A 25,809-nucleotide genomic window follows, 5' to 3' on the forward strand; every position below is an offset into this window, starting at 1 on the left:
CTTTCGGGTCTCCCATGCAGGTGCAGGATCCCAAAGCTTTGGGCCGTCCTCGACTGCCTTCCCAGGCCACAAGCAGGGAGCTGGATGGGAAGTGCAGCATCCAGGACACGAACAGGTGCCCATATGGGATCCCGGCACATGCAAGGTGAGGACTTTAACCACTAGGCTACTGCACCAAGCCCTCACTCATCTCTTCATTAAACATGTACAGATAGATACAAACATACATATAGACATGAACGCCTTTTACAAAGCACTTTCTGGAAAAGCATTTTGGAAAGAGGTTCAAACCGGAAATGAGCAGATGTTAAACGGCAGAAGGGAGCCTGGGAGACAGTGAGTGACACCACAGCACAACACCAGCCAGGGGCACAGACCCCGCACCAAGATGACGCTGGCTGCTCTCACCCCGCTGCAGGTTCCCAAGTGCTGATACTTAACAAGCAGCCCAATCCAGAAAAACAGGACAAGTAAAATTTCGTTCTTTTTTGCCTTCAAGAGAGGTGAGAATTCTAAAACTCTGGTAGTAAAGTCTACAGCCATTTTATTGCCATCCACAAATCATAGTTAAGTCTACCTTTCACGACAAGTTTAAGTCATTTCAAATCTTGACATGTGCGGAATGAGTAAGAACAATTCTGTACTACAGTAAGTTACATGAAACACTGAGAAGAACTGAGTGAGGGAACTGTTTCTCTTCTTTCCAAATCCCCAACCTCCATCAAAACAGAACCACTGGAGCTGATACAAAGTGACAAAGGCTCGCGGTGGCAGCACTGGGCCAGCAAGACCCAACCTGTGCCCAGTGTCCCAGGTGCGGCTCTCCAGTCCTATTTGACAAACATCTTCAACACTTCCCTTTGAAATATTAAAAATAGCCATGCGGCCGTGCCCTAGATCTAAAATAAGGAAAACCTCAGGAGTAAATCTAATGCATTCAGCACATACCTTTCATGTTGGGAAGCTCATGTGCGGCGCAGAAAAAGTTCCGGAAATGAGAATGAACGGCAGTCTTGACATTCACACCACCACCCAGTGCTAGCAAAGCACCTCCTCGTGACCCAATGCCACTCCACTGTCTCTGACACCACTCCCGGATGTGACATGATACACTGGTGTCTCCAGGTGTGGGAAAGCAGCTTGACCCAAGATGATGCTCAGGACTGGCAGGTTACAAGCCCAGCTGCCTGAAGGTGAAGCTACTCAGTCCCAGCGCAAGTGAAGCAACGCTGTATAAACCCTCTTCAGGAATGAAGCAAATTTTCAGTCTAGTTGCTGGTTCCCTACTTGCACTGCCTAACAGAAGATAAGCATCTGAAACACTACTATTCATATCAGAGGTTCCTACCTAAAAGCTCTTCCATGGCCTAGCTCTTCTCCATCCTAAGCTTCTAGAAGTCAAGATTTGGTTAGCCGCTGGGTGGTGGAGCATCAGTACCTAAGCACAGCTGCTAATACACTTTGCCATCCCCAACTTCCAAAAGCGAGCTCTGAGCCACACCTGTGGTCACGAGGTCCCCTTCCCATCCACCTTCCAAAGCAGAAAGGTCTCAGGCTGACTTCAGAGAACCGGTCTAGAAGTGCCTGTACCTTCAATCAACCGACACATACACACCTCACAGTCACCCAGCATGTCCAGGGAGATCTAAGTCCAGGGGCAGAGGAATCTCTGAACAAGAACACTTCCTGCTGGCCGCTCGGTTCCCCGTACCCTGCCTGCTGCAAGATGCGGAGCCCACAGACAGGTCCACCCACAGGCAGAGCCACCTCCATGCACCCAGTGGACAGAGGGGCCCAATACACAATCTCCAGCATGGGAGCCAGAATTTCCCACATGTCAAGAAATCCTCCAACTCCCTGGCACAGATGACAGGGGGAAAGATGCTAATTAAAGGTACAAACAGGAACACACCTGGAGGCAGTGGTATTATTTATACATATAAAAGAGAAGCCAAAGAAGACATCGAAGAAGGCAGCCAAGCAGTCAGCTGCACATCAGCAAATGAACACTCATGCCCAAACAACATGCAACTCCATCAACTGCACTGTCCTAAGGGGATATGTGGATAAAGCCACCAAGAGCCCAGAAAAGCAGAAGTTCTAATTGATCTTGATGCTGTTTCTCATCAACCTGCAATACCAAATGGCAAAATCCCCAAGTCAACCCCCGCCTTCTCCGTCTCCTGCCCGTTCCTATCACAGATGCAGACCTGAATTCAAGCCTCCTAACTAGGGGGAGACAGTACTGAGCCTCCAGCAGAGCTCAGGTGTGGAAATCCTTTATAGAGAAAGGTCCCAGACTGAGGGGCAGGCTGGGCTGGGCCATGCTGCAGCACCCACCAGCAAATGCTGAGGACGACCATGCCACACAGGGCCACAGCTCCCATCAGTGCACTTAAGACCTGCCTGGGTGGCGGGGGATGAGGGGTACCTAATAGTGGGAACGCAAATGCACCCCTGCTGGCCCACTGCTCCCACAGGTGAGCGTGAGAGATGGGACTGAGGACTGAACAGGCTAGGTAGAACTACAAAACCCACTGGCCTACATGTAAGCTAGGTTAGGGGGAGAGGCAGGCTGGGCTAAGCAACCACATCCACTGGTACCTGCTTGAATCAAAGTGCAGGCTGGTCAGGATTTGATGCATCAGCACACAAGTGCCAGGATTGGGGGCAAGGATAGACCTGGAAAGGGCAAGATCCAGGGTTGGGGATGAGCCTGGTAGGTCAACTCTGGCCACCTCTCTTTAATGGGCTGCAGCTGCCATAGGTGAGCATGAGAGCCAGGGATGGGGGTGACATCAAGTGTGGGCTGGATAATGTGGTCAGTCGGGCTGAGCTAGGCTATAACACTCATTGATGTATAAGAGCAGAATGGGATACAGGATGGACTAAACCAGCCTACTGCACATACCAACATGCATAGCAACCAGGGCTCAGGGCGGACCTGGTGAGGTTTATTAAGTGTAACTCCGACTACGCTGCAGTTCCAGCTGGTGTGCGAGGGTTGAGTGTATGGAGGGAAGGGTTGGGGCTGGGCAGCAACATCCACTGGTTTGTGCATGATAAGGCAGGGGACAGAACTGACCCAGCAAATGCAACCACCAGTGTGTGTGTAGGCTGATGTAGGTGATGAAGGACTGAGGTGGACCCCACACTGGCTGGCATACACGGGAGTCAGGTCTGGGAGGGTCACCTATGGCAAGGTTTCTTTGGGGACCTCCCGTATGGCGAGGTTTCTTTGGGGACCTCCCACTAACCAGACTGCTGAACTCAAAACTCCAACCAAGGGAAAAATCACAGGATCTGTGGTCTGACAATGGAATGCAAGTGTCAGAATTGGGCCTCCTTGGTGGCTGAAGCCTGTGCAGTGGATGGCACGCCCAAATGCACACAGAACATGACAGATCACAGAGGTCTACAGAGGACATCTAGGACCATGGCAGAGGATGGAGGGCAGAACAAATTGGACAAACTTTGATAGCAAGTATCTGGGAGAGTGGAGACTCTGAGGTGGATGATGTCAGCCAAACCTTGAAAGGATTTTCTCAACCCTGAAGCAATCAAATCGACAGCATCTCAGAACTATTGAAATCATGTAAGCAGTACCCTCAGAGCATGCTCCACATCAGGGACCGTCTCCGGGTACTGAGACAATTAGGCTACTGGGAGCAGCCTCTCCACCTCTCCGCTCAGATACAGGAATGGAAAAGTTGGAAGCAATCGTCTCATCTACTTTCCTCCATTCCTAGACCCTTCCCACCCTAGTCAGTGCAACACATGGGCATGCGTCCTTCTCAACCATGTAAACATTATCAAAAATTAAATAAACTCATGAAAAAGTCCCAGGCCTTCTTCCCTCTGTGGGAGGGCAACACATCCCTGAAACTGAGGAGATCGGACAGCAACAGCAAGTCCTACTCCCCAACGTGGCCACCAGGGAAAAGTCTTGTAATTGGTTGGCATCCTTGTAGCTTCCTCTGCAAAAGGCAAACAGTTTCTCTCTGGATCCTGGGGAGGCACAGTGACAGGCATTTGATACAACAGTTAAGACACCACCTGGAATGCCCACATCCCAATACCAAGGTGCTTGGGTTCAAGCCCCAGTCAGTTCTGCTCCCAACTTCCAGCATGCCGGTGATGCATATGTGGAGACAACAAATGATGGACCAAGTAGCTGGGTCCCCAGCACCCACATGGCAGACCCTACCGAGATTCAGTCCAGCCCAACCCCAGCTATTATATACATCTGAGAAGCAAACCAGCAAAAGGTTCACCTTCTCTCCCTCTTTGCCCCTGAAATTATACAAACATTAAATTCAAACCAACCAAAAACGCTATTTGCATTTAGCTACTTTACCGCAACCAAAAGACTTCATGTTCCAAAAAAGCAGCTGTGCCAGATGAACAGTATTAAGTACTATTTAATTCTTGTCTTCTTACAGGAAATATATTCATATGCGTATGGATGCCAATTCCTGCCACAAGCAAGGCCTCTTGATGTTTCAGTTAGCCTCTACAGCTCCGAAGACCAAACAAAATCTCCTGAAGGTTTCAGAGATACTCAAAGTGGCTGGAGGACCCCCTGATCAAAAGCCCCCAAGGACAGACAATCCTGACCTGGAAGAGGGAAATTAATGACTTATTTCCTGGGGCCATCCCCTGGCACCATGCGTCACTTCAGAGACTGGCTGAGCCATCCCATCCCAACAGCCCAGTTAACTACACACACCACCTACAGACACCAAATGACACGCCAGCTGACAGCAGAGCTCGGTCCCTAGGGCACCTGGAAAGAGGACTCAGCCACTCTGGCTGCAGCTGGATGAGGGCTGGTACCTGACACCCGTTCAACCCTAAGTGTAAATACCAAGCTGGTATTCCCCTGGACCAAGCCAGAAAACAAAGCAGAGGGCTCCAGACACAAAGGGTGCCCGACCCAGAGGCCAACAGGGCCAACCATGGCTCAGGCTGTGGCCCCATGATGACATCTGCAGCTGCCACTCCCCATTTGGACACATTCTACAACTGGGCAAGGGACTGTTGCCAAAATTCTGTCAGACATGCAGGCTGGAGAGGTTGGAAAGGGCCATGTAGACCCAGCCCTCCCCATAAGGACTATCCAAAAAAGCCCAGGTCCAGCTGGAAGAGGGCAGAACAGATGCTATCCCAGGTAGAGCTCATTTTTTGGACATGACAGAAAGGGCAGAAGGCACACCCTACCACTCCCTTGCCTCCTCCACCTTCCCACCCATGTACATACAAAAGGACGGCCTGACAGCTCACCAGTGGGTTCGTGGCACAGGCTCTACACTGAGAATCAGCTGGCCCAGGAGAGCATCGAAAGGGCACACTTCATCACGTGAACATGTGGCTATTTTTATAAGGTCTGGCATTCCAAAAGTTCTTAATGAGCCAGCTTGTTTACCACGATCAGCATCCACAGTAATTATCAAATCACTGAGCCTGGACAGCACAGCCATAAAACATCAACCTTATGTTTTGTCTTGAACCAAGTATATGACAAAAGGCGGCCTGCCTTCTAGGGTGACTCACATCCCTCAGCACCATCATCGCTGTCACACGGCCACGTCTGTCCCAGGACTAGAACAGAACAAGCCTCACACCTTTGATGTCATTAACCTACTAGGACCCTGGAAACATTTCACCTTCATCCTCCGCCCCTCCCCCCCCAGATTCCTCAATAGGGGCGGCACACAGCGGTGCACCACAGGGAGGGAGCTGCTCTTGGATATGTGTTGCATGGGGCCCCTCCTCCGTTCTCTCCAGCCACAGCTCTGAGTGAAACACTTAACTGTCCAGAGCTGTTGTGGGCTTTATCCTCCTCCCTTGTTCCAAACTCATCTTTTAAAGCCCTAACTAGCCTCTGAACTATTCAGGGTACAGCATCACAAGAGATGATTAAGTGAAGACAGAGGCTACTGAGAGACACCTTAGTCTAATCTGCCTAGGGTTAGTCACATAGAAAGAGGCATCAGGCATCCCTAGGCAGACAGAAAAGACCATGTGAGGACACAGCAAGCAGGTGGCCAGCTGCAAGCCCAGAAGAAACTAAAGCTGCTGACTTTCATCTCAGACTTCAGGTCCCAAGATGGAAGACACCCAGCCAATGGTCCTTTGTCACCACCACCAATGGCCGACTCTCTCATACGGACCTTCACGGTTACACAGAGCCTCAGCACTGCTGAGAAGGACCAGAATGGGTTAGATCAGAGGCACACTAAGTCCAGGACAGCAGCCACATGTGGCTTTCTCAATTTGAGTTAGTAACACTTAAAATTTTCACTCTTTGGCAGTGGATGAGAGCATTTCCTTCCTACTGGATGGTACTGGTCCAGGAAGGGGAGGGCTTCAAGTCTGAGAGAAAGTTCTAGAATCTCTTCTAACCCAACCGTCCCCAAGCAAGAAAAAAAAAACCAAAGTCAGTGATGAGACTAAAGTGAGCATGATCCTGCTGCTTACTGTCAAAAGAAAAAAAGAATCTGTAAGATAAATTAGGACTCTTGGTCCCTTTGCTGGGTATGTGGAGGCATTTTATAAAACCTTCTGATGAACTGTGAGACTCTGTCCATCCCTACAGGAGAGAATTGTGTACTCGAGCACACAGCAAGCTGAGGACACTTTGACAGGCACCACAGCGGGGCGGAGAAACACCAAGGCATGGGCTTGCCTCGAGGAGTAAACTGCCTCCAACTGCAAACATCAAAGAAAGCAAAGAGGAAGGCTGTGAGATGACAAATGCTTGTAAGCTTCACAAGCCGCACTGCCCAAGGCTGGGGGGTAGGAGGGAGGGCATCACTGTGCCACACTTTTGGACAGGTCCCAGTGTCTCTCACTGAAATACGGGGAAAGCCCCTGTTTGCAGCCCCTATTTCCTCCTCTACCTAGTTCACTCCTGCAGTGCCCCCAATACCAGCAGCTTCCCCTGTAACCCTCAAATCCTAATCCCTTGGATGCTCTACTGAAGCTCTTTCAGGTCGCTCCAACCATCACACACATCCCCAGACACCAACCAGCCAACCTTCCCACCGCTGCCCACCTGCACCAAAACACCAATGAAAATACTCCTTTCACTCTGCACTTCAACTTCCTGGCCCCTCCACCACCTTCTATGGCCTCAGTGGGACCCCCTGAGCAGCCTTGCTCTCTAACATGCAGCATCTGCTGCAAGTTTGGAGACCAGCAAAGTGCAAATACTTCCTCCTCCAGAACCTGCCCCACTGTCACCTCCTTCAGAGCCTCCGTGGACTCCCTCCTCTCGGCTTGCGTGCAGATGTCCTCTGGTTCCATGGCACATCAAAAAGACATCTGTTAGTGCCCTCATGACTGCCTATCAGAGCTATGCCTACGTGGGTTTCAGGCCAAGTTCCTTGAAAGAGGGCCCAGTTTCTTTCCCACCATGCAGAACAGCAAGGGTCCTTCAAGCGTTCTTTCCCGCATTTAATTTGTAATGTGAAATGCAAGCTAATGGGGCTAGAGCTCAGGCACCGTGCTAGGGACAAAATTTCCTTCTGTTTTATGAGGGGAACTCTTTTGAGTCTTCTGTTAGCTTCTCAATACACAGACACTGTGTGACATTTATTTTGACTGCCTGGAAGCCAACTAACTTCTGCTTCTCAGCTGCACTGTGAAAATACGAGGCTGCCAGAGAGCCGAGATGCAGGCAGCGGTACTGTCATTTTAAAAGCAAAAGGAAGGGCGGGAGTTGGGGCACAGCAGGTTACGCCCCTGTGTATGACAGGAGGATCCCACATTGGAGCAACAGTTCGCATCCAGGGTGCTCTACTTCCAATCTGGCCCCCTGCTAATGTGCCTAGGAGGGCAACGGGTGATGGTTCAAACACTTGGGTCCCTGCCACTCACGTGGGAGACCTCTGGGATGCGAAGCCTACAGCTTCAGCCGATCTCAGCTCTGTTCATTGCCCAATGTGCCCGCAATAACCAGACAGTGGAAAATCTTTTTCTCGCTGTTTTCCCTATCACTGTGCCTTCCAAGTAGATTTTGAAAGAAAATAAACAGATATTGTAAAATTATAAATAAAATGATAAATAAAGCCCAGGGGAGAGCAGAGAGTCCAGATCTATCAAGAATCAGTACTTAATATTTCCATGCCCTACCGGGCAGTCGTTAATCTCCCCTGGAGCTGGACTAGTTAATAATTACTCAGCTCTGATTAAGTTCTCTTTTCATAAACAGCAACTGTGAAGTGCCATAAACGATGTTTAAGAAAAACAGACACACCAGTGACTCTTGGAACTGAATTATTCGTCCCTGGATAACAAACAGGAAGCCTTGGGAATGCCTGCCTACAGTCAACCTTGCCCAGAAAGATCTGGTTACAGACCTGCAGCATCACTCTCTGATGAGCTTCCCGGGGCCTTGATACGCAAAGGGCCTTGGCTATTTAAAGCATTACATTTAAAAAAATCATGTTTTTACACTGACCTAAACCCTGGTAGTTTCCAAGAACAACAAAGCAGGACTTACTGCCATTGTCGTCCGAATCCTCACTGCTGCTGGGAAGGCGACCTCGTTTCATGATCTCCCCGGGAAATAGCAGGCAGCCTGCAAAGCAATGAGACAGCACTTAACCCAAGATGACAATACACAATCATCAAGTTGGGCTTCAGATGACAGCCCAGGATTTACAGCAAACAAAAGCAAACAAATGGCCTTAACCAGCATTTCAATGATCAACAGAAAAAAAAAAAAAAAAGGACCAAAGATACATAATTAGGTGTAATCATTAACAGACCAAGTTTTAAAAAAAACAAGGGAGGGGGTGGAGAAGTCCAGTATCAGCAGGTCTCCCAAAGGCGCCAGGCTCCTCTCCATAGTCCTGTGACATTACTGCTACAACTACTCCAGGAGTCTCTTATTGACCAGCGGCAAGCACTGCAGAAAAAAATCAACAATGAACACTGTGCCTCCTCACTAGACAGATTCATATTTTATGTGTGCACAGGCAAGCTGCTGGGATGGGGAAGGAGGATGCTGTGTCTGAACAAGTGAGTATTTACACTACACTGGGCATGCTTATGCTTCTCTTGCAAATTGAGCTAAAATAACCCTAAGAGCCAGTTCTAGAGACTAAACCAACAGGGTGTGAGAATACAAGTGTCTTGCCTGACTATCCCCAACCCCTCAGCAACTCAACAGCCACAGCCAAATGGGACCGCAGACATAGGTAAGCTTTGGCCTTGCACTCACTGGGGAGTTATAGCCAAATGAGGTTCAGTGGTGACTTCCCCAAGGTCACACTGTGGACATGGAGCTTCTTATTGTAAACCCAATGCTGTCTCCACTAACCCCCAACTCTTCTCATGACAAATAAAATCCAAATCAGCAGAACTAAGAAATCAGTGTGTACAAAAACAGCCTACCCGGCCAGATCGCCCTCCCCCAATCCCTACCCAAGGAGCTGCCAATGGCAGGGCTCTAGCACCACTCTCAGAAAGAGAAAGATGGCTTTAGTTGTGGTCAGTTTCTGATCTTACACAGATGATTGGTCAGCCCTTTAAACAAAACCAAAAAAACTTTTCCAAACCAAAATTCCTGGTCATCCTGAATCCTTCAGAGCTCCAAGTTTATTGCCAGAGTGATGATTCCCCAAGGAGACATTAGACACTCTTAGGTTAGCAAATGCTTGGCAGTCTACCCACCCAGCCCCTCAGAAAAGTACATCCCAACCTCTTCCTCCCTGGAAGTCACAGGCATAATGTGGTGTTTCCAGGCAAAGACTGGCACAAAGGAATAGTGGGGGTGGGGGGAAATCACTGTACTAAAACACAGCAATTAAAAAAAAAAGGTCTACTCTAAATGGATCTGTAAAAAAGTAATCAATAAACGCAGAAAATGCATCCTGCCAAAGGGGATCAAAAGATGCTAGATTGGTCTAAGGGTTATTTTGAGCTGGAGGCAAATGACATACCAGACACAGGAGGCCCTCTGCCTTCCTCCTTCCCTTCTGTGAAGGAAATGTCCATATACAAATGTGCCTCCCTCCAAAGGCTGTTATTCATAAAGAGCCCTGACCTACAATTAAGTTTCCCTCGCATACTTCCTAGTCACCTTTCCACAAGTTAACCTCCCTGGAAGCCCAAACCTCTTTTCCTTTGTCTAGTCACCTGGCCATTGAGCACTCTGCTGAAACAGTATCTAAGTTTCCAGATTTAATCACCTTTTCGGTTGGTTCGTTTTCTTTTTCATTTCTTTGCTGGGAAGCCCCCTATGTGAAATATCAACAGCAGTCAAGTCAGTGTGCCTCTTCTGTAATCTGGCCTTCATCATTTTATTCACAGGCACCCATCACCTCAACCTGAGGTAGAGGAAGTTAGTTCTTCAGTAAAACAGTTTCCCCAACCCAGAACTGCAATACTGCACTCTATTTTCTTTCCAAGAAGCTCTCCCAAATGATTCTTCCAAAACCAGTGGCACACGGGCCAAAAGGAAGTTGCTGTGAGTCTTGAGCTGCGTCTGAAGCCATCTTTGGAGCATGCTTGCAGGGCCAGGGTTTCACACTATAGCAGGGTCAGTCCTTGAACCCACTCACCCACAACTAACAAAACTCAGCCCACTCCAACCAAAAGCTTCCAAGGCCAAACACAGAACATTGGTGTTGCCCTGCCTGCTGGAAATGATTGTCTTCCCTGCAGTATGCATGCCAAAAAAGGCCTGACATGGTACCTAAACTCTCCTCCCCCTTTCTAGCGAAGATATCCCTACTTCTCTGGGGATTCCACAGCAAATGCAAGAAGGAAGGAGGAAGGCAAAAGCAGCTCACTTCCAGTAACAGCTCTAGTTGCCCCAAAACTTGTTACAAGCGGGCTGTGGAAGAGGACAACCTCAAAAGGAATTCCTTAGAAGCAACAGCCTCGTGCAGCACTGGAGGACAGAGCTTGCCACCTCGTGAGCCGTGAGAACTGTGAGAAGGCCCAGCCAACACATAAACAAGGAAACAAGGCTTACTGAATCTGCCCTGACTCAGACAACTTAAATCCACCCATACAGCAAGAAGGCAGTTTAGACACCCACGTTCCACACTTGAGTCCCTGCTTTGATTCCCAACTCTGGATTCAAGCTTCCTGTTAACGTGCACCCCAGAGACAGCAGGTGATAAAAACCAAGTAATTTGGCTCCTGCCACTCACGTGGGAGACGACTTGGGTGGGAGATTTGGGAAGTGAATCAAGAGGATCTAATATATTTTTTAAAACTTACCCAAATGCATGAGTGCAGAACTCAGGATCTTAGGCAAAATACTTTCCTTCCAACTTCCAAACAAAACTATCAGAGAAAGTATTTTGGCAGTCATTCAGTAAAAAATGCAAGTGCCAACCAAAATAGAATGACATTCCCAAACATACATAAATATCCTCTCAAGCAAAATTATGCAGGTAAAGGAGTAAACTCTGCTGAATTCCATCCTCACACACACTCATGTTCTCAAGGAAGCAGGGTTAGGAAGGCTGTACTCTGCTCCTCCAGGGGACCTAGCACAGGAATGCCAGCCGGGGCTCCACAGGCTCTCCTGCACTGGGGACCTAGCACAGGAATGCCAGCCGGGGCTCCACAGGCTCTCCTGCACTGGGGACCTGGCACAGGAATGCCAGCTGGGGCTCCACAGGCTCTCCTGCATTGGGGCCATGATGCACTTAAACCCTGACATAGGAAGATTTATCTCACCCAGGGTTACTCACGGTGCATCAGATAAGCAGTTACGAACTTTCAGACGTACAATTCGCTAAGTGCACACCACCAACACTGGCCCACTGCAAAGCTAGCCAGAGAACGCAGGGAGCCCGTCCATGCATTACCCCTTTCCAGGCTCTGCCAAGGCAATCGCTCACTCCTATCTAAACGGTAGCAGGATTAAGAAACAATCAATTACAAGAGCTACTCACTCCAGGGAAAGCAGCAAGAAGATAATAGCAGCATATAATGCATCCTGCAAACATCTGAATATCGATAGATTAGGAGGCGCTGGAGTAATTACTGCTGCTGCCTGGTGGCCAGCACAGGGCTCACAGGAACAGGGGGGCAGTCAAAGGAGTACTCTGAGCAGTCCGGAGGTGCAAAGGGGAACATGCCACGGAAGGGATCACCTTTGGGACAAAGCCCATAGTATTTTAACATGGATACCCTTAGCTTATTACTCTACTCTTAAGAACGTTCACTGTACCCATTTCTCCAACTACATACATCACTTCTTGCCAAGGCTAACGCTCCCAATTGCCCCATGACTTTGTCCTTCTGCTACTGTGGCCTGTGTGTTTCCCAGAGTTCACATCTTGGAAACTTAATCCCCAGTTCAACAATGCTGGGGGGGGGAGGAGGGGGGCGGGGGATGAGTTAGTAACTAACAGGTACAGTTTAGGGACTAATTTCATTGGTCAGAAAAGCAAGTCTGGGGGCCTGCATTGTGGCACAGCAATCTAGCCTACTGCCTGCAATGTCGGCATCCCATATGGGAAACAACAGGTCAGCTGCCAATTACTCCACTTCCAGACCAACTCCCTATTAATATGCCTGGGAAAGCAGTGGAGGATGATGGCCCAAGTACTTGGGCTGCTACCACCCACATGGAAGCCCTGGATTCCCAGCCATACAGGTAGTGAACTACCAAATGGGAGATCTTTCTTCCTGTGTGTGTGTGCGTGTGTGTACACATGTGCCAGCCTCTGTCATCCTCTCCCCTTTAAATATAAAAAAAGGCCCAGCATGGTGGCTCAACGGCTGAATCTTTGCTGTACAAGCACCAGGATTCTCCCATATGGGCGCTGGTTTGTGCCCTGGCTGTTCCACTTCCCATCCAGCTCCCTGCTCTGGCCTGAGAAAGCAGTAACTGATGGACCAAGTCTTGGGATCCTATACCCACCCACCTGAGAGACCCAGAAGAGGCTCCTGGCTTTGTATTGGCTCAGCTCCAGCCACCGTGGCTCCTAAGGGAGTGAACCAGCGCACAAAGATCTTCCTGTCTCTCCTTTTCTGTAAAGCTCCCCTTCCAATAAAAATAAAGCTTTAAAAAAAGAGAGAAGAGAAAAAGAAAAGAAAAAGTAAGCCTGTTTCTTCCTAATCAGACTCTGGCCACAGGATAAAGGTTCTCACAAAGTGAAGCCCCTCAACCTTAGACTTTGCAGCCTCCAGAACTATAAGCCAAACTCCTAGTGTCAATAAACTACCCAGTCAGGGGCATTCAGTGTCAGCAGCACCAACCTGGGTAAGCAGGCAGCTAGTGAGTGCTGAAGAGCTGGGACGATCGACACATAAGCCGCAACATGCTACCCAAATCCCATGACCGCGTACAAACTCACTCACCATCTTACACCTGTGCCTCATTTTCCAGCACTCTCAGATGCCACCACACCATCCTGGAGATTACCAAGTGCAGCTATAGCCCGAACCCCAAACCTCGCCCCCTTTGAACAGAATCCAGGCCCCACTCCTTACCCCATAAAAGGCAGCCTGGGTAGGAACAACTCTTTCTTGATCACATCTAAGAATATACTATGCCTGGGCCTTTTGGTAATACCTGCTTCCCCGCTAACCTCTATGGGTTGTATTTCTAAACGTAGGAAGACAAGAACCTGGACACAGTCCAGCGGGGCTCCCAATCTCCACAACAGTGGTAAAACAGGCAAGAACTGAACACCTTTATTGAGTTAAGTACATTTCCATTCCCCACGTCCACAATTTCTACCCATTTCCAAGTATTACAACAAATTCATCATGCCTATTGAATATGCAAGTCTGTCTCCTCCAGGCTGTGAACAGGTCCAAGCGCACTTAGAGGTGTTCTGATTTCTACCAACTCCTACGGGAGGATCTGTCCCAACAAACCCTATGCTAAACTGTCCAAGCCACTCCAGGCCTCATCCCTTGAAAACTGCTTCCGGTTCTCAATCTCTGTCAATGCTACTCCTGTTGTCCCTTCCTCCCACTTTATCACGAATTCCTGTCTTCCGTGGGGTTCAGCTCAAAGCCACTGAATTCCTGTGACGCACCATTCTACAACCAAGCATTTACTCAGCTCAACGGATTTCCTCTTTTAGAACTTATCACTTTGTGTTTCAGCATATGGCTCACTTTAACAGTATTAACAAAATAAGCTATTGATACTTGCTAAACATCAGATGTCAAGATTCCCCTCGAGGGGAATCAGGTTAATACGTATAGGGACCACTGCAACGATCTGCGAGAAGACAGAGAAACTGGACTGAACACAGACAAGTGCGGCCTAATAATAAAGGAGCAAGGTGGGGCCAATGGAAAGGAAAGTCACCGAGAGGAAACCCCAGGGATAAGGGGCTTCGGGCTAAAATGACTAATGCTGAGGGCAAGCCAAGAAGAGGAGATAAAACAGACACCAACGGTGGGGGATTTTCACTAAAGAGATTAAACAGGATTCTTGCAGAAATGGATTCAGCAAAAACAGAGGGAGCCCAAGGCAGTGCCTAGTTAAACAGGACTCAGAAGCCTGCCTGAGGTTAGTCAAGAGTCAAGCTTTGCATCATGATTCAAATGGTCCACATGTGTGTGTCTCCAAAGATTCTAGCACTGTGGAGCACTGACTAAGCTGTTGCCTGCAATACTGGCATCCCATATCAACACCAGTTCAAATCCCAGCTGCTCCACTTCTGACCCAGCTCCCTGCTAATGTGTCTGGAAAAGCCACAGAAGATAGTCCAGGTGTTTAAGCCCCTACACCCATATGGGAGACCCCAGAAGCAGCTCCTAGATTCAGCCTGGCCCAGTCCAGGGCACTGTAGCCATTTGAGGAATGAAGTGGTGGACACAAGATTTCACTCTGTCTCTTCCTTCCTCTGTAATTTTGCCATTCAAATAAATAAATCTTACAAAAAAAAAAAAGGTCTAAATTCAGGAGAACAATATATTCTCAGGAGTTAAATACAAAAACAAGGACATCACAGGAAGGGTCAGCTGGTGGTCAAAAACAAGGCTTCCCAGGGCAGCCCCCCCAGGCTCACAGTCCTCAACACGACTCATGGGAGCGCTCCCTGGGTTTTTAACAAAGTGAACTCAAAGCGATGTCCATTTCCCATTTTGTCTAGGCAAAAGTATACATTAACTGGCACTTGGGATTTTGCCCAAAAACGACGAAGACTATCAAGCAAATTTGATAGAGTCAGAAGACTAGGAAGACAGACGGGGGCTAGCCAAAGACTGTCTGGATCAGCTAAGAACAATCCTCTCTGTAGGGAGACTTGTGCCAAGACAGGCGGGCAACTGGGGAGCGTGCTCAGGGCACCATCTCCTCAGAAAACGTGGATGTTTGACTTGCTGGCCTACGGCCTCTGTTTAAATCAATGTGGGTCACTCCCCTTAGACCACTCAGATTAAAATGCAGTACATTAGCCAATATATTAATCAGATGAAAACTCTGTGGCGCTGGTTGCCAGAGATATGGCGGGCAAGACACAGAATGCAGAGTGCTCCAGGTACCCACTGGTCCCCTCAGGACGGACAGTAAGCAAATCACTGGGCAAGTGGCCCCAGTGTGGCCAGTGCCAGCTGGTTACCGATCGCTGCTTGTGCACATGGCGGACAGCAAAGCACCTCAAGACCTTGAAACCTGTTTCCTCAGATAAGAACTGGAAAAAATAAGTTCACCATAGTAAATTAAGAGCAGCCAGTAGCTAAAAGAACCCATCCCCAAGATGCCTCAGGAATTTGAGTGAACAACATTGGTGACCTGGGTGTGGTGGCCGGCACGCCTGGTATGCTATTCCAAGAAAGAATGAGGAATGACCTCAGGAGGCAGGGGAGAGGGGTTTCACAAAGGAAAAACATGGTTAAGATGTTTATTCAGTGCAATCCCCAGGAAAAGGACTGGTTTGAGAAAGTCATGTGTCCAGTACTGTGGTGGGATGGGGACTAACCTTCAGGTGATAAACTCTAAGTTATCACAGTGATGACAGCCTCGTGATTGTAGCTACTTATGGTTCGTATCCAGAGAGGCGGGTTTCCTTTGCCAAGCATGAAGCCCACATGCTGTCCTTCACATCACTCAAGCAGCTGTGGAAGGTGTGCAACTAAAGGCCTTCAGCACTCCTACCATGAATCACCATGCTTTATATTAAAATAACCCTTCTGGAGAAACACCCAGGTTCCTGCACCTAAACTGCATTCCATGCACACTCTTACTGGATCTGAGATGCCTTCGCTCGATTGCCTCACTAACCTTTAACTGGAATAAACTCCAGTATGGTAGTTTTAAATGCATTGGTGTTCCAGTCTCAAACAGCTAAACTCTAACACCTGTTTTCAGAAGCTAGGTGGACTTAGAGTATTTTGTAAAAGTATTATGTAATTAAAAATGTACTATCAAGTTTCGGGGGGGGGAAAGGAATGTATTTTAATAATCACTTTCTTAAATGCCATGAAATATGTATTCTCCATGTACCCAAATGCACACAGAAAAATTTGTCCACCTTTCTCGGAACAAACATGAACCCAGCTGGTTTCATACCTCAATTTCTAAAGCAAAAGTTAATCGCCTATATCAAGTTTTCAATTTGGCAACATTATCTAATTCATATGCTCACAGTCTAAAAATACTAGTGTGACTATAACTCAAACCCAGATTTCTCAATTTAACCAAAGGGTTATATCCAAAAAAGAAAAAAAACCTCAGATTTAACTGACAAAGGGCTTAGATTTTAAATTTTAACCTTGTCTAAATATTTCAACCAAAAAATAGGAACTTTTAGAAATGTTAGCATTTATAATATCACACATAAAGAAAATGCTGCCTGCACCACTTAACACTAAACCTTTGGAAAAACATCAAAGTTGAAAACAAGCAGCTGAAAAGAGGTTTTTCTGTTAGCAATAAATAACTCCTCCTGACAAGACTGCGATCAAACCCATCATTGTAAACTACAGTGATTACTCCTATCAGAGTTGCTTAAAAGGCCCACAGGCCACACATGACTTCACGGAACTTCTCTGTAAGTTACTTTTTCATTCCGATTTAGGAAGTCAATTAGGAAGTTTTCAGAATTTAAAGAGTTTATAAATTTGAGTGGTTGTGAATGAATCACAAGCAGCTCTCACCTGCCAATTTATCAATAATCCAATTGCTGCCCTGCAGCCGGAAGACAATCTATTAAATCCCTTCTGGACCTCCCTAATTGCCAGCTCAATTAAGAGACAACAGCTGAATAAAAGCAGCTGTAACAAAACTGTCCAATCATCTGTACTTGAAATGTACTTGAAACTTTCCTCAACACGGTGGGAAATGAATTTGCACCCAAACAATAATGGCAGTCACTCAACATGGCCTCCAATCCTGAGTTCTTACCCTTATTTCCATCTGCTCAGAACTGCTTTCCATTAGCTCTATTTGCTCAGATATGCAAAGAAGCCCAAAACATATTAAGAGGGACAAACAGCAAAAGTGCAAGGTGGGAGGATGGGGGAATACAGGGAGGTCACTGTTGGCTCAATGGTGAAGGCCACCTCCCACACTGGAGTCCTGGCTCTTCTCCAGACCCTAGCTTCCAGCTCATGTGCACACTGGAAGGCAGCAGGTGGACCACCTGTACTGCTTCCAAGCTCCTGGCTACAGCCTGGCCCAGCTCCAGCCACTGCAAGCACTGAGATGATAGACCTTGGCCTGCCTCTATCAAGGTCTATCTGTCTCTGCCTTGCAAATAATCGTAATTGAAATACAGGCTTGTCTATATATTTTAAATGGAGGGTTTCAATTATTTATTTATTTATTTATTTATGGAAAATTTCTGGGCAAACAGAAGGATTTACTGTGGTTCTGACAAAGTGTTCCAGACAGAACAACTTGGGAACTTGTACTTGTCTTGACACACTTTGATGACTTTAACCTTCTACCATGATTCTGTGGTAATAACAGCAAAGATCTGAAAGCCAAAACCTTTCCTCACTTGGGAGGAACACTGTGACGCTCAGAGTTAAACCACTGCTTGGAACACAAGCATCCCACAGTCAAGTGCAAGTTTAGGTCCTGGCCCCACTTCAGTCCTATTTCCTATGGATGCAGACGGGAAGTAGTAAACACGGTGCAAGTGCTGGGTGCCTGCCACCCAGGTGGGACACTTGGATGGCATTCCAGGCTCCTGCCTTCAGCCTGGCCCAGCCCTGGCTCTCACTAGCATTGGGGGCGTGAACGAGCAGATGGCAAATGGCACTCTGTGTCTGTGTGTCTCACTCCTCCTTTCAGAGAAGTTAAAAGTCAAAAAACAAAATGGCATGTGTCCCTGCCTCCTCCCCTATTCCTCTCTGGAACAGAGGATGTGGGGGGTACAACTTCACTACCTGTCTAAAATGAGCAGCCATCAACAAACGCCCCAACTCTGCTCCCCGTTCCTCTCCCACCAGAGGTGGCCATCAACGGCTCATCTTGCCTGACATTACAATGAAAAAGGAAAAATTAGAATAGGTATTAAGATAATGCCCTAAAATGCTATTATTATCCTCTATTCTGCTTGATTGGGTCACTGTGAACCTCAAAAGCTGAAGTTTTGGAAAGATGTAAGAATAGTCAACATCAGTAGGAGGTGACCTAAAATAACAAAAAGAATAGAAAAAAAATAACCCAGACAGGAAAATTAGAGTTTAAAATGCCTTTAAGAAATAAACATGTTTCAACTTCCTACCCATTTCAAAGAGTACTATTTTAGGGGGCAAGAAATAAAAACAGAAAGACTGCAATCCAGGGATGGCTGGCGAGTATGCCACTCCCTCCACCTGTGGCAGACATGGTACTAGATTAGGTCTCTTTTCCTCCAGTTCAGACATGATTTCAGAATTCTTCTTCACAGTGTTATTACCCAGACAGAGAAAACCCAGTTGCCATGCACGTTCTATTCCTTTTCTCACATTTTCATAATGTCCCAGAGAAAGTCAGGGTAAGACAAATTTCCCCAAATTTTACAAAAATAAAAGTTTACTTTCTAAAGCATCTCAGTGATCAGTGGTTTGGGTTCCACTCCACCTGGAGTCTCGAAACCAGGATTCACTCTTTTCTACGCACACATGCACACACACACTTCCAGGTCTCAATCAAGGTATATGTTCATGACACTTCAGAAAAACAAGTGTTAACAGGAGACAGCTTGTGAATAAACCAGGGCTGGGGTCAGATCAGTAAGGGACTCTAACCCATTACCCTACCTGGGGGAATAAGCCAATACATGTCAAGTGTCTAGGGGGCAATCTTATGCTTTTTAAATGCTGAAACCAGATGTTCTTACACAGGATATACACCACGGCTTCTGCAGAAACCAGACTCAAACAGCTAATGACAATTACACTGTGCACAGACAAATGCAGCTGTCTTGAGGAACTCTGTTCCTAGATTATAGCCAGTTGTCAGAAACTATCAGTTACCACTAACAATGTTAAGTCATCGGAAACTTTACATAGTGGTGTAAAGAACAGAACAAGACGGACTGTGCCTGGTATCTATTCGAAGGCCGGGACAGCACACTCCACAGAAACTGCATTCACACAACATTTGAGTTACATGTGAAAACAAACATTTCATCACAACTGTACACATCTTTATTATGGTCACAAACAAACAAACAAAAAACAAAGCAAAATCTAGCAGTAAGGTCTGGGAAGTGCTAAAGCAGAAGAGTCTCACAAACACGGGCTTGGTCTGTAAGACATCTTCCCTCTTGCAAGATGGCGGGTGGAACAGCCCCAGCCCCCAAGCCGGACAAGAACAAACCCCTAGCCAAGAAGGCAGACAATGTCAGTGGTTCAGGGAAGAAAAGAATCCCAGGAAGGGAAAGAAGGCCAGGAAGGGGGCCCTCCACTGCAGCCAGAACCCTGTCCCAGGGATGGGCATCATCCACGTACTACAGGAAAGCTCTGTACAAGAGGAAGTAGGCGGGCCCGGCGACGTGGCCTAGCAGCTAAAGTCCTCATCTTGAACGCACCAGGATCCCGTATGGGCGCCAGTTCTAATCCCAGCAGCTCCACTTCCCATCCAGCTCCCTGCTTGTGGCCTGGGAAAGCAGGCAAGCACAGCCCTAAAGCCTTGGGACTCTGCACCCGTGTGGGAGACCTGGAAGAAGTTCCGGGCTCCTGGTTCCAGATCGGCATAGCACCGGCCATTGCACTCACATGGGGAGTGAATTCTCGGACAGAGGATCTTCCTCTCTGTCTCTCCTCTCTGTATATCTGACTTTGCAATAAAAAAAAATTAAATAAATCTAAAAAAAAAAAAAGAAGAGGAAGTACGCAGCCCCCAATCCAGGATCAAGAAAAGAAGGTTCTGGCCACCATCACAAAGCCTGAGGGCAGTGACAAGAACAGTGGTATGCGTTGGTCAAGTTCTGCAAGATGCCTAGATACTATCCCACTGAGGACGTGCCTCAGAAGCTGCTAAGCCAGGCAAGAAGCCCTTCAGCCAACATGGGAGGAAGCTGCGGCCAGGCCAGCATAACCCCCAGGCCCGTCATCATCATCCTCACTGGGCACCCAGAGGCAAGGATGGTGTTTCTGAAGCAGCTGGCCAGTGGTCTGCTGCTATGACTAGACCTCAACTGGGTTCCTCTGTGTAGAACACACTAGAAATTTGTGATCGCCACCTCCACAAAGATTGACATCAGGGGTGTAAAGATCGCAAAGCACCTCACTGGCGCATACTTCAAGCAGCTGTGGGGAGCCACTGCACCAGGAGGGAGCGCTCTCCAACACAGACAAGGAGAAACACGAAATCAGAGCAGCACAAGGTCCATCAGAAAGCTGTGGAGTCAGACAGCTGCCAAAAATCAAGGCGTTCCTCAATCCAGGACCACCTGTGACCTGTCTTCACCCTGACAATGGGAGTTTACCCTCACACACTGGTGCTCTGAATTTCACAGAAGCTCATTAAATATCTAGCAACAACAACAACAACAACAAGACATCTTCCCAAACACAACCCATAAAATTGTACCTGCAAAGGTAAAGATTTCAGATCATTTAAAAATGTGACCCACTGTGATTGTAAAAATGAGCAGCTTTAGCCAAGACGCACAAACAGGCCCAAGACAAATCAGAGGCTAGCTGTCTTTTGTGGGTGGGCACAGATCTTCCAGGACATGCCAGCCACCAACTCCCCTCAGGGACCTACCAGGAGCTTCCCCTCTTGGAGCTCAATCTGGAAGGAACGAGGTGGTGAACCCCACAATCTGTTCATCAGGGAGCAGACAACTTCGAATCTCAAAGCTGGTTTCCTGGCAAACCCCCACGATGCCTGCTGGCGCAAAGGGTCAAGCTGGAGAGGCTGTGTAGAGCCCCAAGCATCACCACGAGAATATATCCCTGGATTTTGTCACACACCCAACCTGACATTAGCTGTGAGGGAAGTCAGCTTTGCAACACATAACCCCCTAGACAGGGTGTCCTGCCTGGCCCTGTGGATGGGGTGTGTGGCTATCTGCCTGCTCTTCGCTGGGTACACAGGCCCCAGCAATACACTAGACCCTCAAAGGTGATCTAGGAACCCCAGAATTGAGCATCACAGCCCTCAGGCTAGTCATCTCCACCCCACTTGTCAGATTCCTGAGCTCAGCTAATCTACAAAAGGTGACTATGTCAGCAGCAAAGCCAATCAGCCAACCAAGTCCCCAATGCTATTTCTCACTACTCCCAATCTGGGCTCCACACCCTGGTTCAAATGGGTGAGGAGGGAGGGGACAAAGAACACTTCAGGACCCATCAAACCCCACTGTCAATGTCCGTAAGTATGTTTTTACAGGAACACAGCTTGGTGTGTTCATTCCCCTCCTTCCATAGTTGCTTCCTCATGGCAGCTACAGAGCTAAGCAGCTGGGCCAGACCATGTGTTTCACAAAGCCTAAAATATTGACTATCTGACCCTTAACAGAGAAAGTGTACTGAACTCTCTTATCAGTCAACACACTGGCAGTATGATGTTTGTAAAGCAACAGTATGTATGTTTAGTTAAAGGTGAATCAATTACCAGGTCTTGGGCAAGGACTTTAAAAGGCTTATGAAGAATGAATGTCACCTAGTTTCCCCTCCCCCCTCAAAAAAAATCAGTCCCTCTCTAAGGAAAATGGACAAGGTTCCCAAGGGAAAAATGAAACCTGGAGGGGTGGGGGTCTGTAGCCTAAGCAACTTAACTAAAGGCCACATGTAGACGTCAGTGAGCTTTCCTCAAAAGGAAACACTTCAAGCTCTTCCTCAGGGCTACTGTACACTAAGTAATGAAAATGTCTAGCAAGCTTATTTTCCTAATTTCAAGCTAATAACCAATAAAACGATCGTTCCAGACAGGCGGGCTCACCGTGACCCAAGGTTAACAGTGACAGTAAAAGGATCAGAGCAAAGTCATAAGAACTTGGCAGGATGGAAACTCTTAACTGGAATGCAGGGGTACTCTTAAGGAAACCCACTAAGCCTGATGGCCAGGAGCTTCAGATCTCAGAACAAGCCTGAGTACTTGTACCCACATCTTCCGCGCATCCTAACATTTCCACGCTGAAATCACTGCTGCTAGTAGACCGAGTAATCCAGAGAAATTCTAAATGGTGCTCGCTGTGCTCTGTGCTAAAGGAAAATAAATCCAATAGCTCTACCTCAAACAACTTGCTACCCGAGCCCATTTCAAGTGTAGCTTAGGCCCTGACCACTGAAATCTTCACCGCAAGTAACTGTTCAGAAACTGTTTCAAAAGCTGTGGGAATTTTCATATTAATAGGATTTCCTGTGCCTGAGACACTAAATGAACACTATTTCAAATATATTACTGCTAAACTAAGTACTTTCAACAAAAGAAAATTACTTAACTCCTTCAATAATAAACCCCAAAGAGCCCAGAGTTTGAAACAAAACTTATTTCAATTGCCCTCAATCACCTTATATGTTTTCTACCCAAAGAACAAAAAAAAGCAAAAAGGAAAAACTAAACTGGTTTTGGAGTAACCAAAAGTTCAGTCGCCGACTATCAAAAGCACATCATGTAAGCACGCACCTGTTGTTCTAAAGGTAATGAAGACTGAAAGTGAAGACACCCGTTTCCTCAGTGACAATGCCCACCACTCTAAGGCTAAGGAAAGTCAGCCTTGGCGACCAGCGAAGCCCTGGCCTAGAAAGGCCACAACACCAACAGAGTCTAGCACCAACCTCCACTGCTCTGCTCCGTGACACTGAAGCCCAGCTAAGGATGCGAAACACCACGTCCGCCACCAAGCAAGAGGTCCTGGGGACCACTCCGGCACTTACTAGGAAGACAAAGTAACATGCTTCATCAGAGGTATCAAGTGCAAAAACTATATAAATATACACACCGTCCTGACCAAAAACCAAAGTTTTTGCATAACACCAGGCAAATGATAACAGAATCTCAACTAAGTGTCAACTTTCTGAGGTATGTTCTTACCAACATGATAAAAATAGTCATCGTCTAATTTGGGGTTTTTTGTTTTTGTGGGTTTTATTTTTTTCTTTACTTGAAAAGCAGAGACAGATCTTTCGCCCAGTGGTTCACTCTCTAAACTTACCACAGCCAGAGCAGGGCTGTGGTAAGGCAGGAGCCCAGAAACCAATCTGAGTCTCCCACATGGATACCAAGAACATACCACTTAAGCCATCAACCTGCTGCCTCCCAGGACACCCGTCAGCAAAACATGGAATTAGAAGCAAGACATCCAAGTGCCATCACTGGCTCCAACTATCCAGTTTTAAATACGGTATTACAGAAAGATCTTGAAAAGAGAGAATGGACTGAACACTAAATAATTCAAGGAATTAAAACGCTTTTCCAGGGCTGGTGTTGCAGTGTACTGGATATAGCTATCACCTGGGACACCAGTATCCCACATGAGCAGCTACTAATGAGCCTGAAAAAGCAACTGCAGGTGACTTCAGTCCGTGGGCCCCTGCCACTCACATGGACCCAGAAGCACTTCTGGCTCCTTGGCTTCAGCCTGGACAAGCCCTTGTGGCACTGGGGAGTCAACCTGTCTCTTGAACGCTTTCAAATAAATATTGGGGGAACTATCCCAGTGAAAATTGCTACCAGATTTCTAATGCCTCCTAAAATGCTAGCAAATCCAAACACGTCCTTTATGTATTAACGCATACATACATTCGTACAGTAGCGGAGGGAATGTATATTGCTGAACATGGTATCAAAGACTTAGTCATGAGAGGAGGAAAGGAGTTTAAAACTGATAGAATTCCCACTGTTTGTAACAATTAAGCCAAACCTTTCAATGCAATCCAAACAGAGTACTGGCTGAAAGGTCTTTATTTCCCTCCAGCTACTTTATAAGCCTTGAGTGAAAACAGACCATTGCTTCCCACAGCCTAACAGATGCACACAAAACCCAACAGGTAAACACCTAACCCCAAGGTAAAGAAGCAGCAGTGTGAGGAACTTTTAAGCCGCATCCTTCCTCCAAACCTTGGAGACAGCCAAGAGGATCAGTGTTTGCCGTCTTCTTGCTTGCTGTTCTAAACTCCTCAGAACTGAAACAAACATTTGCTGAATCCTTTTCCAACAAGTCTGTGGGTGAATACAGACTCCAAACTTAAGACTTCAGAATTACAACAAACACTATTTTGATTTCTAGTTCCTTTCCTCCAGGAGACTTATTTCCAAAGGTTTACGTTCCCCACCTTAGAGGTTCTATCCAAGTTACCGAGACGTAGCATCACTTAAGGCAAACAACTAGATGTAATAAGCGGTCAGTGATCAGGTGGCGATTTTTGGAGATAGTCACTCTACCATTGGGAGGTAGGGGCAGCAAGTGGGAAAATCTGAACGTGTCCTGATAGATAACACTCCTTACACACCTGTCCACGCCTTGTGATTATGGCACATACACATTCACAAAAAAAAATTATCTGGAAGGCGATAGTGATTCCTTACTGGTAGGAGTGTATTTTGATTTGCCTCTGTAGAATCTAACCATTGTGCAGGCAACACCATTTCACAATGACTTGTTTAAACCACTCAAAACCAGTCTCAGGTGTTTACAGGTGAAGCTCACCAGGTCCAGGCTACCAACAGTTTTGATTCTAGAAACAAGTATTTCCTTAACTTCCCAGATTTAGCTCTCTAGTCTCCCTCTCAGGCACACTGTCAAGACTTGTTTACACACTGGAAGCCCATCAAATAATGAGAACCAAGAAGGTGGGGCATTCCTCCTTGCAAAGGAACTTTTGGTTTTCTCCAAGTTACAATTTTTGTGCAACTCATCCCAACCTTCCTTACTAGAAAGCAGTGTAGGATCTTCAGAATCAAGTTCCTCTGTTAGCACAGGAATAAAATTGGTAAGAGCCCATCATTTAAATAGTTGAAAATGTTTTTCTAAGCGTTGAAATGAAAAATGTCTCAAGCACTTAAGGGTGATAGGATCAAAAAGTCAGCTGATTTAGGGTTAAAAGTGACAGTAAAGGATACTCAGGATCTTTGTGGGTAACAGTGGTTAATCATGCACTGGGATTAAGCCACAGTGTGGGCCAATTCCAGCCCCCACTCCTCCACTGGCCTAGGGAGGCAATTGGGACAGCGCAGCTCCTTGGGTTCCTGATCCCTACGTGGGAGACCACAAGTTCTAGGCTCCAGGGTTTGGCCTGGCCCTGACTGTGGAAAGCATTTAGGAAGTCAAGTCAGGGAAGGGAAGATCTCCCCCTCTCTACTTTTCAAGCAAATGAAAATATACATTTTACCAACTCTTTGCTGCATGTATACCCTAAGAAAGCATTATTAGTAAACACTTCATTTATGACCTCCCCCCACATACTGCCTACCCTACAAACCACCAA

The 25,809-nt window shown here is 47.1% G+C and overlaps 1 protein-coding gene and 1 pseudogene across 8 annotated transcripts in view; one reads left to right on the forward strand and one right to left on the reverse strand.

Moving 5' to 3' along the window:
• JADE1 (jade family PHD finger 1) overlaps nucleotides 1-25,809 on the reverse strand; it is a 61,389-nt gene that overhangs the window by 31,662 nt on the left and 3,918 nt on the right. For all 8 annotated transcript variants that reach the window (XM_058666855.1, XM_058666856.1, XM_058666851.1 and 5 more), the window contains exon 2: nucleotides 8,507-8,584. In XM_058666855.1, coding sequence (XP_058522838.1) covers nucleotides 8,507-8,558 — 52 coding nt within the window. In that variant the 5' untranslated portion in view covers nucleotides 8,559-8,584. The remainder of the gene's footprint in view (nucleotides 1-8,506; nucleotides 8,585-25,809) is intronic.
• Nucleotides 19,705-20,882, forward strand: LOC101521155 (large ribosomal subunit protein eL6-like; annotated as a pseudogene).

This window comes from Ochotona princeps, chromosome 7 (genome assembly GCF_030435755.1).
Source record: "Ochotona princeps isolate mOchPri1 chromosome 7, mOchPri1.hap1, whole genome shotgun sequence".
In the NCBI taxonomy this organism is placed as follows: domain Eukaryota; kingdom Metazoa; phylum Chordata; class Mammalia; order Lagomorpha; family Ochotonidae; genus Ochotona; species Ochotona princeps.